The 21,767-nt window shown below is 33.4% G+C and overlaps 1 protein-coding gene across 4 annotated transcripts in view; it reads right to left on the bottom strand.

The window, feature by feature from the left end:
• The window catches only part of ACAP2 (ArfGAP with coiled-coil, ankyrin repeat and PH domains 2), a 162,763-nt gene that overhangs the window by 17,655 nt on the left and 123,341 nt on the right, over positions 1-21,767 (bottom strand). For 3 of the 4 annotated variants that reach the window (XM_082393183.1, XM_082393182.1, XM_082393180.1), the window contains 9 exons: positions 20,420-20,532; positions 15,767-15,787; positions 12,635-12,686; positions 11,260-11,360; positions 10,541-10,646; positions 4,294-4,502; positions 3,567-3,636; positions 1,942-2,033; positions 30-214 (listed from right to left, as the gene is read on the bottom strand). In XM_082393183.1, the coding sequence (XP_082249309.1) occupies positions 30-214; positions 1,942-2,033; positions 3,567-3,636; positions 4,294-4,502; positions 10,541-10,646; positions 11,260-11,360; positions 12,635-12,686; positions 15,767-15,787; positions 20,420-20,532 (949 nt within the window). The remainder of the gene's footprint in view (positions 1-29; positions 215-1,941; positions 2,034-3,566; positions 3,637-4,293; positions 4,503-10,540; positions 10,647-11,259; positions 11,361-12,634; positions 12,687-15,766; positions 15,788-20,419; positions 20,533-21,767) is intronic. The other variant, XM_082393181.1, reaches the window with a different exon arrangement.

Here is a 21,767-nt window from a genome sequence, read left to right as displayed (position 1 = left end):
TTATATAGACAACAAGTAAACTGTAATACCTGAACTTTGGGGAGATGCTCTAACTTGTTCACTTGTCCCAAGTTTAGAAATGCTCAGCCTCTTTTCTTCACAACTTTTGGAGGCAATCTTTTTTTCCTGCTCAGGAGGTGATGATGATATAGCATATTTATCCACAAATTTTCTCTCCACATATTTTGCTCTGATATACGCCTCCTTCTCCTGTCTGGTTGGTATACATAAAAATGTCATGATGTTCTGCTTAATCTCTTAGCATGGCTAATACTGAAAAGAAGCCATTACATATTGAATTTTTCAAAGAAAGTCACTAAATGTCATACCAGTTAAAACTGAATTTGCAACATTCTACAGCATGTTTTCCTTCCCAATATTTAATGAACTATGATTTCATGTTTAAATGAAAAACAAACAATAAACTGAAAAATCACAAGTATTAACATGGCACTCTCTTATTGTCTTAATTTCTATGCTCATTCAGTCCTATACATATTCTCTTTTGCTTTTTACAGAATGAAAAACATTACCAAGAAACTATTAAAATTTATAGAAATTAACTTTAATTCCATTTTTACTCTGATAAATAATGTCACATACTGAACTATCACTAGTCATGACCATAATTCTTCGTAAGACAACTACTTCAAAACAACATAGCATTTCTAACTTAAGGGGGACCAAAAAAGGTATCACATTTAAAATTTTTGATTTATGATACAACTATAAAACACCAAGTTTGTTCTATACCTTTTCTTACTTACATCCTTCTAAAATGCCTAGGTCTTTGGCTAAAATAGGATATCTCAAGGTCTGAAATAACTCAAACAGACATGCTTTAGCAAAAAAATAAGAATCTGATTTAAGTGGTATTGGTTTAGAGGGCAATAACTTTTAAGAAGTATTAATTATCATAAAAATATAATCAAACATAGGATTATGGCAAATAAAATTTTAATACCTAATATAAAGAATCATAAAGTCTAAAATTAACATGAACAACAAAACTAATTATCCACCTTGAAGGCGGCCACTTCGTTCAGAATCTCCATATATAGAATTGGAAGTAAAATTTCAAACACAGCAATTAAGTAAGTACTCTCCCCTACCAGAAGCTACCCTTTTCATCTGTAATTCTTCAATATAATAATGCCATGTATGAAATACATAATTAACAAATATTTGCTGAATGAAGTCAATGTGATACTGTTCATTGTAGGTAGTAGAAACTTGATCCTTGGAGACATTAATGAACAGATTAACTCTTTTTAAAGGCCTGCCACTAACAGAACTTTGTCTCCTTTAACTGCTAAGAGTTTTTATATTCCTATGTGGAGGCTTTTTTTTTTTTAATTAATTTATTTTTTATTTATTTATTTTTGGCTACGTTGGGTCTTCATTGCTGTGCGCGGGCTTTCTCTAGTTGTGGCGAGCGGGGGCTACTCTTCAATGCGGTGCGTGGGCTTCTCATTATGATGGCTTCTCTTGTGGAGCATGGGCTCTAGGCGTGCAGGCTTCAGTAGTTGTGGCATGCAGGCTCAGTAGTTGTGGCTCACAGGCTCTAGAGCGCAGGCTCGGTAGTTGTGGCCCACGGGCTTAGTTGCTCCGCGGCATGTGGGATCTTCCTGGGCCAGGGCTCGAACCCGTGTCCCCTGCATTGGCAAGCGGATTCTTAACCACTACGCCACCAGGGAAGCCCTGGAGCCTTAATTTTTAAGATTCTCTCTCATCTGGAGACTATAATTTATTATCTGACTAGTAAAATATAATTATCTAATTAACAAACCCAAGAGAGACACAGCCACATTTTAACAGAAGCAGTAATGATCTCTTCTGAACAGTCTGTTTCAATAATACATACCAATTAAAGTGAAATAAAATAATAGCTATATTCAAGATGGCGGGGGGGGAATGAGGTAACACATTAACACACAGTACCTTTGTCCTGGTTGCGGTTTCTTTATTCCCATTTTTTCCACATCAGCTTCATAAACTCTATTCATAACATCATTCCCCAACTCACACATAAGCTGTTTGGCAGAAAGACAGAAAATAAGCAATAATTTCCTAAAAAACACTGTATAAATCCTTAAGCAAACAGAGCTATTTAGTTCTTTTTGCACGTTCTGCAAATGCTCATTTCACAAAGATGCTTAAAGTTAAAACAAAAGGAGACAAGGACTGAGAGCAATATCACCATTTTGCCATTCTTCACCGGAATACCTCCCCTAGAAGATTACTACTCCTCAAGAAAGCGTTTCTCCTCACCCATCTTCTACCAGATTTCTATCCCTTACTGTGGCTAGCACAAGTCTACACATTCACGACATCTGCTAAGTTAACTGAAAAAAGAAGCCTAAGTCCAGACACGGTAAGGTTTAAACAACTCAGAATTGAAGCAAACTATTTTCTCCTTACACTTTATTTATAAGTATTTCTAAATATTTTTTTAAGTCTCAATATTTTTTAAATGTATCAGACAGTTGTGTTTCAACCAAAGCTTCTAAACTGAATCCACTGAGTTCATATCTACATGCAAAGTTGATGCAGAAATTAGATTGCTAGCCCCCACACCCCATTTTCTTCTCCTTTGAATTCATAACAATTTATGGAATCTATCGAAATAGGGCTCTACCACAGGAGCCAACTTAATCACTTTCATTTAGATGTTTCCACAGTGATTCCACAAAGAAAACTTTTTTACTTTACTTAATTGACAGGACTATTGGTTTATCTATGGATTGAAATAAAAACACAAGCGCATTAAGAACACAATTTTCAGACAGAAATAAATGTAGAATACACTACAACCTTTAAACAAACATATATTTTTTACAGTATGGTAAACTAAATGCTGGGAATTAAAATGGGTATACTATTAACCAGTATAAATTTTGTAAATCTTATTAAAAACCCAGCTGTGATCTAAAATCTTTTATGACATTTTCATAGATACGAATCCTTACACAGGAAAAAGGATGTCTTAGTCTGATGACTACTACCCCTTAGAAATGTAAATTTCCAAATGTGCTATGCTAAAATATGCAATGATAATGACATGCTATACCAATCCATCACGCAGCTCACTACAGCAATATCTCATATTTTTAACAAAAATTTATATAATTATAAAATATAAAATTAAGGCAAAGAATCTAAGATAATTTGTGAGAAACCATAAAAATGCAGGGGTGCTGGTTTCCTTAAAAAGTGAACTGACATGGAGTTAAGAGTGCTACATAAGCTTAGCAATTTAAAAAACCAATAACAAAACACCAGATTTGCCAAAATAACATCAGATATGTTCCAATACAATTTAATTCACTGTTAGCACTGAGAAACTCATACATTTGTAAACCCAGATTCTAAAATCTTGACTTTGGGGAATTCTCTGGCAGTCCAGTGGTTAGGACTCTGCCTTTCCACTGCAGGGGGCATGGGTTCAATCCCTGGTAGGGGAACTAAGATCCTGCACAGTTGTGTGGCGAAAAAATAAATAAATAAATAAAATCTTGACTTTTATGTGAAAACATAAAATATTTTTAAGCAAATATTCATCTTACCTTTAAAAGTTCAGGCTCCCAGGTGTCTAAAGTTAAAGATCGTACTTTTGAAAAATGAACTCCAAGACTCCTAAGTGGGAAAAAAAAAAAAGACTGCATTAATATATAAAACTTTCAAATCTCTATTTGCACATTATGCAACTTATTTTTCTCTCTTAATTGGACATAGTCTCTAATATAGGCCTCAACACATATATGAATAGATGAATAGGGATAGATCTTCTAGTTAATAACGAATGGTGAATCAAAGTCCTCAAAAGTACTTCACAAACCAGAATTTTATCCACTTCATAAAAGATACAAAAACATTGGGCTTCCCTGGTGGCGCAGTGGTTGAGAATCTGCCTGCCAATGCAGGGGACACAGGTTCGAGCCCTGGTCTGGGAAGATACCACATGCCGCGGAGCAACTGGGCCCATGAGCCACAATTACTGACCCTGCGCGTCTGGAGCCTGTGCTCCGCAAGAAGAGAGGCCGCGATAGTGAGAGGCCCGCGCACAGCAATGAAGAGGGTCCCCCACTTGCCACAACTAGAGAAAGCCCTCGCACAGAAACGAAGACCCAACACAGCCATAAATAAATTAAAAAAAAAAAAAAAAAAAAGATACAAAAACACACTGGCAGTCAAATTAGGCAAGTGGGAAAGGTCCTCTAACCAATGGGACACAATAATTTACAATGTGTGTTTAACGGAAAGAAGTCTCTCACCCTGGGCAGGCCTACCCACCGGTGAATCCCAGAACACTCGATACACAGGGTGATGCCCAGGTTGATGCTGGCCCACCGTGGGTCTGCCAGACCACAGTCACAACAGCTGGCATTGCCAGGAATACACTGGACTCGCTGCAATGCACTTTCTCCTTTCAATAATTTATCTTTTGACTCATTTCCAGAATCCAGGCTTCCTGTGGATGGAGATGATTTCTTATCCAGCTTCTAAAAGAATTAAGAATTATTAAAAAAAAAAAAAAAAAAGGATTGCAATACTACATTGCACACTACATGCTCCAAACAAATGCTTCTAATCAACAAATTGAAGGCCTATTATGGGCCTAAGCCAGGCACTGTTTTAAGAACCAGGGATTCAAGGATGAAAAGATATAGTTTCCTCCATCAATTGGCCTTTAGTCTTGTGGGGAGAAACACATTAATATTGAAAAACAACCCGACACAATGAATGCATGTACAAGATAAAATGGCAAAGAGAAAGGGGAACAGTAAATTAACATGCAGGATGAAAGACAGAGAGAGTACACGTGAGACTATTAAGACTCAAGAATAAAATAAATACTATTTTATACCAAGTTTTTCCAAGGTATTCAATGAACTGCAAGCAAGTTGTTTCAATTACTGCAGTGAATTACTGAAAATGGTATGGCCTTTTACTAATGAGGAGGTCAATTGCATAATTATAATTACAAGTGAATCAACAACAGAATGCACAATGTCTAAAATCTCAGGCAAAACGAGGAGAAAAGCAAAAGGTGGTAGATAAGCAAAAAGCTAATTTTTTAAGTGAACAACAAAGTCTATACCAATAACAACCAAATACAAACATGTAGTTTGGGGATCCTAAGAAATTAAAGATATGACCTAAAAAGTCTTCTGGTTTAAAAACATTTCAACTTTAACAAGCCAGTATTTTAGTATAAAGTCAACAGAAATATAATTTGGCCCTTGTCTTGCCCTTCTTGAAAACTCAATTCAATAGCCGTTAGGTGGGGCTAAGCAAAGAAAGTGTGGGGATACAGTATGCCAGAGAGGACTGAGCTGGGTGAGGAGCATACCCTCAAATGAGAGTGACCCTGTGCAGGTTGTTGTTCCCAAGCAGCAGAAGGAGGGTATTTGCATAGGGAGACAGCCCAACAAAGGAAGTGAGAGCCTGAGGATAGAGAGGAACTACGAAGTGGGAGTGCCACCTAGTGAGAGATGTTAGAGCCTGGCAGGTGGGAAATGGCAGCAGAGAAAGGATATTGGTCACATACAGGGGAACTGATTATGTAACTAAACCTGCTAAAAATAAGTGGGAGCCAGAATTCTCACTGTAGAGAAAGGGCTTATTTATATAAAAAGGGAGAGGGCTTCCCTGGTGGCGCAGTGGTTGAGAATCTGCCTGCCAATGCAGGGGACACGGGTTCGAGCCCTGGTCTGGGAAGATTCCACATGCCGCGGAGCAACTAGGCCCGTGAGCCACAACTACTGAGCCTGCGCGTCTGGAGCCTGTGCTCCGCAACAAGAGAGGCCGCGATAGTGAGAGGCCCGCACACCGCGATGAAGAGTGGCCCCCGCTTGCCACAACTAGAGAAAGCCCTCGCACAGAGATGAAGACCCAACACGGCCAAAAATAAATAAATAAATAAATAAAATAAATTTAAAAAAAAAAAAAGGGAGAGAGTTAGAACAAACCCTGTTATATTAAATTAGGACTGGAGATACCAACAGGCGCCCTAATGGTTTCAATACAAATAGATACATAAAGTAATACAGACATAAATGTGTATATGTGTATATACACATGTATATTCCCTTATCTTGGTTTCTACAAACGATTCTCCACCAAAAAGAACTAGGGCAGTTTGGAGAAACTACTGATTTCAAGGCTGGTGCAGAGAAACTACAAGAAGATGAACTCGGAACATCTCATCATGTTAGAAAGTAGAGAACAACTCAAAGATTGTTGGGAACATGTCAAAAGGATACAGAATCCAGGGCTCCACTGGATTGGCCAAACTTGGGTCAATTTGAGCAACAAAACAAATAATGATAGTAATGAATTATAATACATTGAATAAAATAGAGGCCTATATTGATATAATTAAATTTTAAAATGTAAACCCTGATGAGGAACAGAATATCTACATAGTCTCAAAGTACCCCCCCCACACACACAAAATACTATTACAAAGATAACATTACAGTAGAGAAGTCTAGCAGACACCACCTTACTCAAGTGATCAAAGTTAACATCACCAATAACGGGACAAATCAAAATCTTGTGCCACCTGAAAGGATGCAGTGAGAAGAACACAGCATCATTTATACAACATTCCTACCAAAGACGCATAACCTTGTGAGTAAACAAACCAACAATGAGGGACATTCTACAGAAATCTGTAATCTTCAATACAATCAAGGTCAAGAAGGTCAAAGTAAGACTGAGGGACTATTCCTAACTGAAGGAAACTGAAGAGTCATGACAACTAAAAGAGACCTGTGCTTCTGAACTGCATCTTTTTGCTGTAAAGAACATTACTGGGACAACTGTTAAAACTTAATGATATTTGAGAATTAAATGGCAGTAATGCATCAATGCTCATTTCTTGATTTTGATGACTGCACTAGGCTTATACAGGAGAAACGTCCTAATTGTGGGAATTACTCACTAAATTAATAATGGGTGATGGGGCATATGTTAGCAGCTTACTCTGAAATAGTTCAGGGGAAAAAATTGTTTGTATTATACTTGGAACGTCTCTATAAATTTGAGATTACTTTAAAATTAAAAAAAAAAGAAATATAAACTGCTTTACTAAAACATGTTTGATAATGTGAATTAGCTCATAAGCAATTATCATATAGAGAAAGGATGTCAGCATAATGCAGAAATCATGTTGGTTCAGTCCCAATTTTTCCTTTATTAGCTAATGCTTTTGCACCAAATTAGAGAAGCCGAAAGCAAAGTACACTAACACAGCAGAACTTGGGCTGGCCACCTCAAGGAACACAGGACTGAAAATGACACCCATCTCCCCATTCTTCTTGGCTCATTTTGGCCATGTGCTATGACTTGAAAGTGTTTACTGCACCATTCTCTCTGATCTTTATGTATTTTGCATATGTCACCAAAGCCTCAACCCTTCTATACCCTTCCTTTAAGCTATCCTCACCAATTTTTAAAGTTAAGTCCTATCTGTACACTATACTATAGTGTTCATTTATTAGGAATTTAACTAGGCTAATATTGGGTTGGCCAAAAAGCTCATTCGGTTAGTGAATAAGTTGTTCCATAAAGTTCTTCGTGAAAATGAAAAATGTGTCTTTTATCTTTACTTAAAACCAAACAAACTTTTTGGCCAAGCCAATATTTTTACTGAGAGTTTAAGGTTCCAAAAATTATTCAAGTTACAAACTTACATGGTTTTTTAGATTGGCCCTATCCCTATTTTTCCTGTAATCCCTACTATTTCTGGTGTATGATTTTGCTAACATAGGTATTTCAGCAACACCACTAGCTCCTTCAACAAGATGATCTGGATACACACCTAAATTTGTTCCCTCTCAAAACTCCGCTAAAAACTAGAGAATTTTTTTAAAGGCAATTACCCAGAGCCCTTAATGGACAAAGGTGTGATAATCTGAATATGAAAAAAGAGTAATTCCCACAATTAACTGGGACCCACTGTATTTACCAAAAATCCATGAGTGTATAATGATATCCCCAAAAACATATATCTGTCCCCACTTAAGGTAGCTAATAAATCAACCAAATGTGGTAATTAAAAGCAAAAAATTAAGCATTTTATTAAAGTAACTAAAAAGCTCCGTTGATGAAGAAAACCTGTATTTCAGACAGGAATGCAGACGAGAATGACAGAATTAGAAAATCATCATTTTGCAATTCCTAATGAAATCACAAATTCAGTTATAAAACTATTAGATGAATGGTTGATGGAGCATAGGTCTTATAGGGTCAAAGTAACACAAAGTAGATTTTGTTACACAAAATAACAAAGTAGACTGGGAACAAGAAAGGAAATGTAACATGACAATGGAGGGATCATATTGTCATCTCCCTAATCCAATGTGTCTGCTTCATGTTCACACAGAAGATTTTAGCATTAACAGTGGCTAGATAACAATACTGTATGTCTCCTGTTGCAGCATGAAGTATACACATCATCTATGTTGCAATCTATGAGAAGGAATTCTATAGGAACAAATAGCCCTACCTTTTCAGAACGTCATTGTTATGAAAAAAAGGAACTGTTCTAGATGGAAAGACAAGGAACATAAGACCAGATGCAATGCCCAGTCATAGAAGAGATCCTACTTTGTAAAACAGGTTGTAAAAGACATTTTTAGGACAACTGAAGACATATGAATATAGACTGGGTTACAGGCGATATTAAGAAATTACTATTAAGTGTGGAATGACATGATATCTCTAATCTACTTTAAAAAACTTAAGCTTTTTTAATTAAAAAAATTAAGACATTTATCCACAAGAATAGGGAGAACAGGAAAGAAAATAAGAGCAACAAAACTTGGGGAGCTGAAGAGTGGCTGGATGAATGGTAACTGAGTAGACCAAGGTAAAATCTAAGGAAATAATAAGAAAAATCTACGAGTCCATCAATTTATATCACATAATATTCAAAGAACTCAAGGATTTATACCAGTTATCTTGAAAGTGGGGATGAAAGTAGGAAGACTGATTGTTTAAGAAGCAGTTAGATCGAAGGTGCCCTCCCCAACACTGCCATTAGTGGACTGCTCTCTACAAAGACACACAAATGACTAGAGGTTTATTCTCTGGGAAAGTAAAATGGAGAGTGACTGGATGGGGTTTACCTAAAAGGTGGAAGGCAGAGGATTAATGTATACACACCGAATGCTGCGATCCCCAGCAATTAGCTCCAAGCCAGCCCCTTATCCCTATGCAGGAGATTGGCGAGTCTTCTCTGGGGAATCTTAGCTGAAAAGACTCCAAAGACCCTAACTCTGGTTGTTCCTCAACAAAATGGTCCACACTTTGCTGAAGCTCACAGTCAACGAAGTCCTAACTGTGTTCTCAGAGCTTCCAAAGAGGTTAGTCCTTAACTTGCAACCATGAGCAGATTACCAGAAAGCCAAGGAAAGCCCCTAATAAAATGGTTCTCAACATTGCCTATACACAGAAGTCATTTAGAAAGCTTTTAAAAATATTGATGCCTGGGTCCCAACTCCATTCAATTGTTCTGGGGTGGGACCTAAGCACTGGGATTTTTTAAAGCTTCTTGTGTTATCATCATGTGCAGTCAAGATTAAGAACCACAACTCTAACACTGCATGTATGCAAAAAGAACAGGTTTATATGTACAAACATTCAGCAAACAAAAAGAAACTCTTGGAAATTAAATATGTGCTAGCAGAACTGAAATATTCAATAGAAGGTTTGGAAGACTAACTGATAAAATCTCCCAGAATGCAGAACAAAAAACACAAAAAATAAGGAAATCATAAGACCAGCCCAGAAATTTCAGAAAAAGAAAACAAAGAAATTGGAGAGGAGGAATACTAAAGACTGGTAAAAAGAAAGACTCCAACAACAACTCTAGAAACAAGAAAAACTGCCATTAAAATTTTTAAGAATAATCATTTCCAACCTAAAAATTCCACACTCAACCAAACTATCAAACAAATGTGAGGATAGAATACAGACATTTTCAGACATGTACAGATTCACAAATGTCCCATTTTCAGGAAGCTAGTAGGAGGAAGTGGTGAGTTCCATTTCTTAAGACTCACTCATGGCCTTGCTCAAAAGTTTGTAAACTCACGGGGTAGCTAAAGCCAGACTACAACCCAAGACTCTATATTCAGCTTATCTTCTCCAGGGAGATTTCCACTAAAAATATGAGCTTTCCTTTTTTGCTTTTCACCCAGTTTTAATTTTAAATACCTTTCACATTCACTGTTTTATTAGAATAATAAAATATTTGGGGAAAAATACTTGCATCAGAATACCTGGGACACATTGAAATACTGGATTAAACATAAATATATATATTAAATGTATATTAAACATATATATAAAATGATAAAGAGAAATAAACAAGAGAAATTGAGTCTACAATTTAAAAATAAAACCCATTTCAATTACAAAAAAAAATCATCCTCCATAAAAACGAAAGTTATAATAATCATGCAATGTTGCAACTAAAATTAGAAACTTTGTCAATATATCACTTGGTATTGCAATATTGTTTACTAACCTCCGATTCATCACCCTTCTCTCTATAAGCAGTAGCAATACTGGTCTGAACAGCCTTAATCCATGCCTGGCGCAGCTTTTCAGAATCTGCCTGAAGCATACAACTTCTAAAAGGAAATAACATTGTTTTCTCAGACACTAAATTAAACCAAAAAATAAGAAGGTTTACTTTTTTGTCCACTTTGCTATTTAATAATTTTCTAACAAAAACTAATTTCTGTTGAAAGGTTTTATTTCACCTATCTTTACGACAGGGTATGTTCATAAAGAAATCAAGGAACCAATGAAATAAATTACCTACTGAAAACAAATCACCCATTCCTGTATATTAAAAAAAAACCCAAAAACAAAAAACTTTAAATTTGCCACATAAAATTACATTAATTTTTTCCATTGGGTAGATATATGAAATGATAGTTATCAAAGAAATTTATCTGATATATGACTTCAGTTCATTACCATGACAGTTAATATGTTTTCACACGGCCACATCAATCATCTTTATAGAATTTAAAGAATACGATACTGGGTAGAAGTTGTATAAATATCTGACTTAATACGTGTAATCATTAACTATTAAAATTTATTTTTAGAGCACTTTTTTCCTCTTCAGCTCATATAATCGCAACTGCAACACAAATCTCTCTGTATTCTGGAAAATTCTTTAAGACAAGCTATAGAAACATAAAAGCAACTCTCAAATTCTTTAGAACCACTCACTTTGTTGGAGAGACCACCTCAAAGCAGAATCGTCGTTCTATGTCCTCACAATGTTTCACTGTGCAGAGCCTTAGATCTTCCACCACCACAGTGGGATTATCCTACAATAAGGAAACAAAACTCCCATATTTATCAACCTAGGTTTTAAATACCAACTACCAATAAAAACATACTTAAAAACAGTACTTGAAATAAATGGTCTAATTTTAAAGGTTTATATTTTATCTTATTTTAGATTAATAATAGGAGTTATCAACATAGATATAACTAATAAAGGTAATTCTGCCCTGTTAATAATTTTATCTGCCTCATAAAACTGCTGTATAAGAATTAAATGAAATAGTTTATATAAACTTAGTCCAACACTTGGTAGTTAATTAGCAAGTGCTCAATAAATGTTAGCTTTCTGTTCATTTTCTTCTATTTTCTTTCATATCGATTTCTCTCCTGATCCTTACTCACATATAATAAAAGCTACTTTCCTCCAAAAAAAGAAGCCTTTCATGAGTCAAGTTTAAATAACTGCAAGAAAAATAAGAAGCCTATACGTGCTTCTTAAAATACCTAAGAAAATGAGAAATTTTTAATCATTTTTTAGTACTTAATAAAAAAATAAACTCAAAACCAAGTTTATCAGAGTAGAAATAACCATGGACTAATTAGTTAGAATAAAGAACTTGTACGGAATAAACCTGCTACCATAGAATAGCAAGTAAAATTTCACATTGTGTCATCTCAAGAGTAAAGTGGATATTTGAAATTTACAGTTGAATACGTCATTCATAAAGGCTAACTAGGTAAAAATCAAGTCACCAATTAACTAATAGTTCTTTTTCTCTAATTATCTTTAACATTCTCAAGTCACATATAATCTCATTATGCCTTTCCATTAAATAAAAATACCTCACTCTTAAAATCAGGTTCAGGAAAACAAATATGTAAAAACAACATTAACAAATTTAAAGGTTTCTATTTAAATTAATTCAAGCTTACACTTTAATGTAATTAATAACCTTTCTCCATTACCACTTTTGGCCCTAAGGTGATATTTCTTAAAAGGCACCCCTTCCTTCAGCATCAAAACAGTACTAGGGAATTCCTGTCTCACAGCTGGACAAAGAAACATGTGAAGGAATAAAAGTAATAATCCTGGGACACAGAAAAATCCATCTCAAAGCTAGGAACTAAGAATTCAGGACACAATGTTGACACTTTCCACTTCCGAGTCCTCTTATACATACCCAAACATAAAACTAATAAACAGTAATCTTGCACACATGCATATTTATGGACTTCAATGATTTACCAAAAGGAACAGTTAAAAAACTTAAACTGGGGACTCAATGGGTTTTCACTTAATTAACAAAACACCTACCTTAAACTTTTTCTGGTAAACCAACTGATTATTCTGTATTGAAAACCAGCGTCTAAATAAATACAAAATAGATTACGTTTTCACAAACATAATTTATTTCAGTTGTTGTTAGAAAAGAAATATTGGGGAAAGCACTAGAAAATCAGTTTATGGTAATTATGTTTTTAGAAGTGCATTGTTTTGTTTTGCTTTAGATAAACTGATGTTAATGAGATAACTACTGAAAGTAAAAAAACAATTTCAGGCAATTTTAAAACCACAGATTAGGAAAATAAAATTACTATATTTTGATTCATTTTTATGTCAGAAATTTATATCCTAACAAAAGTTGTCATCCTTTATGTCATTACCAAATAATAATTGTTTTAAAATAAAAATTTAGCTTTTTGAGCTTCCTCAAAAATAACTAAATCTTTCCCCCCAAATAATTCGCTTTTGTTATAAAGTAGAAATAAAATTATATTATAAATAAGACTTCATTTGTATACAATAAAAGACTGAAATAAATGGTGCTTTGTTTTCAACCTTTCTGAAGCTAATTCAGCAAGCGTTTGATTTGTTAAGCAAAACAGAAAATTGTATCATCCTTTTAGAACTGACATCACAGGAGATAGTTGCCAATTCACTTGGGCTTACTTTCATGTAAAATACTTCTAAGCAGAATAATCAAAGTTATGACTAAAAATGAGTCACCCAACTATTGTTCTGCTCATTACTATACATTAATTGGCAAACACTTTACTTGCAATCTTCTTTCGAAGAAAAAACTAAGTTACGTATGGCATATTTACTAATTCTAATTTATTAAAACAGTAAAAGGACCTAAAAAGACTTACAAAAAAAAAAAATCACAGCCAAAAGCCATTCATAAAAGGAAGCAAAAATTCTCATCAAGCATGAAAGGTAAAACAATTTATTTGAGTCATTATTTTAAAATTAGTTTCATGTGAGATGATTTCTATCATAAACATTAGTTATTAATCTATTAGCAGATAGAGATTCTACCTTTTCATTGATACTAATACAAAGCACTAAAAATTGTATTTAGACATATTTAGAATTTCTATTTTAAAAAATTAAGTTAATTCTCCAAAGCTGAGAAAATGATTAGATGCTTTTCTATTTTTAAGCTAGACAGATTGTTAGGTTTTCTTGCTATTTAAAAAGGTATCACCTTTACCATTAAAATAGAGACTTTGTTTGTTAAATAAGCATCTAGATAAAACCAAGTGGGTTGCCTTTAAATGCAAATCATCAAGAGGTGAGCTAGAAAAGGAAGAACTTCTGGGTCTCTTTGCTTTGGAACACATGGTTGGTTAGAAATGTTAAAGGAAATACCTCCAAACAAACAAAATGGTGCAGCCCTGCCACATGGGATGACATGCAATGGAAACAATCTCTGATATTGATTAAAGTGTTTTTTAAAAAATCATTTGAAGTAGGGTAAACCATATTAATAAAAATTCTTATATTTTATATATAGTAATCGTGTTATATAATTTGATGAAAAACTACAAAGAATTTTATTGCACAATGGAAAAACATCCATGTAAACTTTTCATGCTTCTGAGGTCTTCAAAAAATAAATTTCTTTTGACCTGCTGAATCTTAGAATAATAGCCTCTAAACATAAATAACAAAATACTAATAAAAACTTACGTTTTTTTTTTGTTAGAGACAATTTCCTCTGATTATTAACTTTATAGATCATTTGTATTTCTGAAACTCAGTACCCCTACCATCTATCTGCTTCTGGGTAACTTTCTCACATCATCAGTTTTTGTACACACTATAAATTCAAGACACTATAAATTCATCTTAATTTGACATCTCCTAAGGAAAAAAACCCCACAATATATCCTAGGTAGAAAAATATTTTAATTACTAAGATCAGTATGTCTTATGATACTATCTCCCCTCCTCTGCCATTAAAAAAAGAAAAAAGAGCTAACTTTACTCATTTACATTGATGAAGACCTTAATCAGGTAAGTAAAATAAAATATAATTTTAAATTGCTCCTGTAGGATAATCCTAGTTATTATTAACAATTTTAATAAAAGGAAAAATGAGACAGTTCATAGTCTATGCAATATGGAAAAATACTTAATATTCCAAGTTCATGCTACCTGCAATTTGAAGATTCTTTAAAAGATAATTAAATAATAAAAAAGACAAATGTTGGAAAGCATTGTGCTGACAACTACACTATATTCTGCAAGATTCACAAACTGACCACAAAGCCAAAATATAAAACAGTTTTTAAAAAGGAAAATTTCTTGGTTTTAAGAAAACTAAGACACCACTTTATATCTATCTCAAACTGAGGTAACTCAACATAATAAAGATTTTAGACCAAAATATTACATTCATAAACAAATATTATTAATTTTTAAATACCAACGACAGCTGTAGGATGACAAAATTTGGGGGGGGGAGGGAATACATTAAAAAATAAATCAAGTACCTTTTACAATTTTTGAGCACTAGTTCTGGAACTCAAAATCAAGAACATGGGTAAAAGTCAGACTTCTAAATCTGTAGAAGCTTTATCATTAAAACTATACAGATGATGGATTCATGCACATATTTGGCACATAGGTGCCAAAAAGGTGAACACTTAACAAAATTAAAAGCTTGAACATGTATATGTTCCTTTATCTAAAATTCAATTCAATTTTTCACAAGGAAAAAGACCAAAATGGTAAAACAAACAAAAGCTAGGAACTGACAATGTTTCCTTTAAACATAATTAATAAGGTGATTACCAAAGGGGTTAATTCCTAATTACTCTTTAAAAAATTTAAAAAGCATTTACTAGCTTATTTCCCTTAAAAAATACAGACATATATATATATAAAGGTATTCGTATTACTCAATCTATATCTTCTTTGGACAATTATATACATATCAAATGTTCTTTTCCAGATTAAAACAAATTGAGGAGATAAGCAATGAAAAGGTATAATTCCATTCCTCAAATAAGATGTTTACATTTTCTTCCCAATTTAAAACATGAGACTTTATATCCATTGCAAGTAATCCAACTGAAATGCAGGTTAATTATGAGCTTTCTCGTGCCAAAGAGGAAACTGGAGTAAGGTAGGGGTGAGGGGAAGGAAGCCATTTGGTACCTGATATGATCGGGCTTTTTCCTGTCATGTGAAAAAATGGGGCAGGATTAAAACATAAGGGAAAGGTGGTAAAAGAATGAAAACGCAAATGTGCAAAATAAGCAAAAGACTAGCATGATATGAAAATAAAGCAAGAATTAAAGGAACCAGCTTAAGCTCATAAACTAACAAAAGAGTCAAAAGTATCTGTTGCATTTTGCTCACATATTATACATACATGCATTTATACAGTTAATTCCAACTCTTAGGGATCTGAAATGCTAATATTTCAGAAATATTCAAAATTTTCTTCAAAGTATTATGGTATAGAAGGTTCTGGTAGGACTTAGCACACTCTGTTATTATTTTCTGCCTCTATGGTCGTGGCTATAAAATATAAATAGTACCTTTCCTCATCTTAAAAATTTAAATGAAATAATCACTACAGTTATATATATATATAAACCTGAAACAAATGAGAACTTTCCATAAGGAAAAGTTCCTCCCATCTGCTCATCCTCTTTTCGTCAAATGATAGTGGAGACTCTAAGGCCACACATAAGTAGAGTTTATCTTTAATCTATCTATACACTTCTTGTCTGTATCTGTACTAGATTAAAATACTATATAATACATTTTATGCTTTTAGCTATATTTTCTAGTTCAACAAAGACTGAGCACAGCATGTAATTATTCAACTTCTTTATTCGTTTTAACACCTCACTACTAAATAATGTTAATATTTAATTATTTTCCTTGTTCCTTCATCTTTTCTAAATTTATCATTAAAAGCAAAAGAGATATACAGGTATTAGTAATCCATCTAGCACTGACTTGAGCTTGAAGTAAAGCTGCCACACTGAGAAGATGGCCTGGTATGGAAAGACTATTTTGTAGATATCACATCATCAAAAAATGTATATTATAGACATATAAAAATCTTAAGAGACAACACAAACCAGAAATCTGAAACCAACCAGAAACAAGCTCGACAATTCACATAAGACATAAAACGTTTCACTCCTTACGCTATTTCAATCATATCACACAAAATACCATCTCTTTGGTTAAATTTTAGATTATAGAATGATGCTTTTAAGATATACTTAGATTTTATGAAACACAGGGTCAGGTTTTAAAACTACCTGGGAATTCCTAGTCAAATTCACATTTCCCTCAGGAAGATCTTTTTAAAAAGTTCATTTTGAAAATACTGTATGCTTCTACTCCATAAAACTATAGACAATGGCAAATTTGTCATCATATGATTGGCACCTTATGGCAACTACAAGAAAGTATGTTTCCTAAAACTAATCCACAAACAATTAAAAAAAAAAAAACTTAAACAGTGGGCAGAAAAATAATCTGTACATTTGAACAGTTGAATTCCTGGATTTTTAAAGTTAAGGCACAAATATCACAAATACACAGTCTTTTATTCAGAGGCTCGTAGAATATATTAAATCAAGCTAGATAGAGAACTAACTAGAGAAGTAGGGCAGAATCTGGAAGTCATATACAAGTAAAGGGAAATTATTTGCACGTACTTCCTAAGATTAGATTTTTGCTAACCTCATATAAAAAAATTTAGATACATTCCAAATTTTTAAAATTGAAAAGCAGAAGAGAATTCTAAATAACATTTAATAGATAACTCTTTCTTTCTTCTCCCTTTTATAGTTACTGACCTATAACCTAGAAAACACTTAAGACTTTTGTTGCAAGGTTTTGACTTTTGTTTTTGTTTTTGAAAAGAGATTTGTATAATGTTTATATGCTATATTCCTTAGAAGTCTCCCTTTAACTACTATTGCCATCAAAATATTCTTTAAAGGCATATGAAAATGAAATTAATTTTCTATCCATAATTTAGTCCTAATAATGCAAACAGATTAGAAAGGTTTTTAAAAATATTTTTAAGCTATTTTTTTGTTGTTGTTATTTAAGTTGTATTTTGTCTTAAATACAGATTGTTTGGAATTTCCATAGCAAGTTTTTTATTTATTTCTTTTTTTGACATTTCCTTTATGTTTCATTTTTTTTGGCCTAGTGGCATGTGGTATCTTAGTTCCCCGACCAGGGATGGAACCTGCCCGCCCCTGCACTGGAAGCACGGAGTCTTAATTCTGGGTTGATCCACTGTCTTCTGACCTTGGCCGTCTCTTGACTATCTGCCATAGCAAGTTTTTTTTTTTTTTTTTTTTTTAAAACACTGAGTTTAGGGTGGTTTCTTTTCTTTTCTTTTTTTTAAAGATTTATTGATTGATTGATTGATTGATTGATTGCTATGTTGGGTCTTCGTTTCTGTACTAGGGTTTTCTCTAGTTGCGGCAAGCGGGGACCACTCTTCATCGCGGCGCGCGGGCCTCTCACTATCGCGGCCTCTCTTGTTGCGGAGCACAGGCTCCAGACACGCAGGCTCAGCAGTTGTGGCTCACGGGCCCAGTTGCTCCGCGGCATGTGGGATCGTCCCAGACCAGGGCTCGAACCCATGTCCCCTGCATTAGCAGGCAGATTCTCAACCACTGCACCACCAGGGAAGCCCCATAGCAAGTTTTTTAAAAAGCCAGGTTTTGAGCCTCAATTTTGTCACAAACCAGCTGTGTGACCCTGAATGAGCAACCATCTCCCTGCACTTCCATTTCTTTACTAAAAATTAGGGTGTTAACTACAATCTATGATTCTAATCAATAACTGTCATCCTATCACACAGAAATGGCATCTCCTTTAAAAAATGGCCTCATTTCCAAAGTTACTATCTTCCTTACTTGGCAAATGATAGGTAACATATCTACAATTAAGAATTTAATAGTTATTCCCTACTTGATTTTAGTTATGTTTTAATGTCTATGTCAATTAATAAAATTCATGAAACATATAATAAAAAACCAAAAGGTCCATGCTTAAGTCAGTTAATGTTCTTCCGTTGTCCTAAATGGGAATGTGATTTTCCACTAAAACTTACTGTGCTTCATTTTGAAGTCTGAGAGCATTTCTGATTGCAGTAGTCCATGGAAGTTCATTTCATTTCTTCTTAACATAATGGTACAGTTTCTATAGATTTACTGTATTTTCACTGTGTTAAACTTTAAGAAGGTTGTTTTGAAATCTGAAGGTTAAAATTCAATTCTAACATTACCTCATGAAACCATACTAGTTGAAAAATCTTTATTATAAAAATTTGACAACCACACGATTTTAATTTCCTACTCTGGCTATGGAAATTTGCCAGGAAAGGCTTAAAAGATTATTGGCTTAATACAGAATTTTAATTTTTCATTTTTACTTTATAATAGTTAAAACATTATTTCTTAACCAGGCCATCTAGTTGATCCATCTATATTCATGTATTATTTTTAAAGTTCTACATAACTCAAAGAGACTTAATATCAAATATAATCATTATTCTTTCCAGTTTATATTCACTCTCAAGTAAAGAAAAATTATTTCTAATACAACACACCATGTACCATTCAAATATCTGACAATATCGAATGCTATGGAAATACTCAGTGTATCACTGACATTTGAAAATATCAATAAATGTTTTTTCTATAACCTCATCACCAAGGACTCAAAATTAGTGCACAAGGAATCCATTTCAATGTATTGAATATCCAAGCATAATCGTTTCCAGTTAAATTAACAAATGTATACTAAATTAAACTTACCAAGAAAATTCTATTTATTTTGCTAATGTCCATTTTTTTAAAAAGAAAACAATCTATCATTAAGTGAATTCATATCTGTTCAAGCAGCAAATAAAATATACACATTCAACCAATAATATAATAGTATATCAATTAACCAGAACCCAATACTATTTTCAATTATTACAAAACTGTTCTAACTACTCTTTTTTCTTTTTGTGAGAGGCATCCTTGAATAAAAGACTAATCACTGCTATTCAGAAGAATGATCCTGAGACAATCTAATCTTTTTTTTGTTTTTGCTTTAATGTCTGAAATTATTCCACTTTATTAATACATGAGAAAATATAATAAAATATTTTACACGTTCATTCAAAAGACATTTACTGGATCAATATATACAAAAATCAGTTTAGAAAAAAAATTTTAAGTTTTCGGTAGGCATCAAGTTTAGAAAAAAGGAGCACCAGCTGCCATACACACTTCACACATAAAAACAATTCCATATCCTAAAACTCCTGGTTAAAGTTATTGCAAAGATTCAAAGATCAGGATCACCTCACTTAAAGATTCACAAGCCAAAATTAAGTAAAAATGTACATAAACAGCATATAGGGGAGGAACCCAAAGGGAAAAAAAAAAAGCTCACTTGTCATATTCATCCATTATATTCAAAATATAATTTGCAATCAGATCTATTTGGTAACAAATATGGGAGGAAGTTCACATTTAAAAATTTATTCACTGTAATGATCAGTCACTACAGACCAAGCAGTATAAAAAGTATCCTTGCTTCCTGGTTTAAACTTCACTTAAATTTTAAAATTTAGAATTACTACTGTTACTTTTCACTTGCTTAAGGCCCCTTTCCTAGAAGGGCATCTTATCTTCAATGGACTGGGTTCAGGAAAGTTACTAGGGACTGTGAATTTAGAGAATTATGAAGGAAAGAGTTGCCAAACCACAGGGAAAGTCAGAAAACTGAGAATATGGAAAGAGCAAGACTAGATTTGAAATATATTACCTGTTCCAAGTTTTGAAGGCATTGCTGGCTCGTTTGAACAGATAACCTTCCATAACAATGCCATTTGCAGCATCTACATTATATTCTAGCTTAGAATCATCACTGGAGAAATCCTAGACAAAATAACACATTAAAAAGTTCATATGATTTTTACTGATTTCCCTAGACAACAAATCTATCCTAGAGAAACAGCTCAAACAGTAAAAAGCTTTGTATTAAGATAGTTATATCAACAATATTCATAAGAAAGCGGGGTAGACCTAAATGTTCAAAAATAGAAGAATGCTTCAACACATTGATGTATTTCAATCCAGTAGACTATTATGCAATAACATAGATGAGTATAGAAAATATACATTAAAAGAGAAAAAACAATATAAATTTTATAAGTTATACAGCTTGGGTAAATAAATTGTATATACACTGTGATTAAAAGCACAATATGTATACAAATAGACAAAGGGAACAACTCGATATTCTATAGGTGTTATGTTTTAAATGTTTTCATTTAATCCCAATATTTTATGGTGATGTGTCTGCTAACAATTTTTTTTAAAGGAATATGGGTGTATTTAATTGGGATTATTTAAATCTACCACTATTTTCTAAATATATTACTATTATGGTAGTTTTTAAAATCTGGTAGAAACAATAACTCCACTGTTTGGGGGTTCCGAAAAAGGATTAAAATAAAATTTATTTTTGCAAAGGAGAAGCACCACAGTGTGAAGTGAGCATTCAGAGCTCACTTTTTTATGAGGACTATAGAACCACGCATCATCATTTTCTATCATTCTAATCATTCTAGTTTTCACTTGAATGCAATTCAAACTTTCAATTTTCCTCCAAGGATTCATGAAGTTTTGAAATCAGAATTCCCATATTTAAAATATTTCCTGGTGAATTTCCAAAGTAATTTCAACAAAACTGCAAGATTGCTGTGATCCCCAAATTGAAAACTCTAAAAATTAGTCTTGAAACTTTCAAAATTATTTCTGGGCCAATAATCAAAATTAGAATGCTATCCTATTAGAGAGTAGTAGACTTTCTGTCTTGAGAAAGATTTTGGTAGAGGCTGGATGACCACCTGCCAGAACGCTGGGATGCGGGGGTCCTGCACTGGAAGGGAAACGGAGTGAGAATCACCTAAGGGCTTTCCAAATCTAAGAGTCTATGACTATGGAAAGAGGAAACAGACTAACTTCAGAATTAAAAACAAACACTGCTGACATCTCTCAAAATTTAATCATAAAGACATAATAATCCAAAATAATCAAATGAAATAACCTGTAAATAAATTGCTACATTTTTTCCTGCTTTTACTTTGGGGGAAAAAATCAGGGAAATT

Source organism: Balaenoptera borealis, assembly GCF_965194805.1.
Source record: "Balaenoptera borealis genome assembly, chromosome: 5".
NCBI lineage: Eukaryota > Metazoa > Chordata > Mammalia > Artiodactyla > Balaenopteridae > Balaenoptera > Balaenoptera borealis.
Note: the sequence above shows the minus strand (reverse complement) of the source record. Positions and strands in the feature narration are given on the sequence as shown.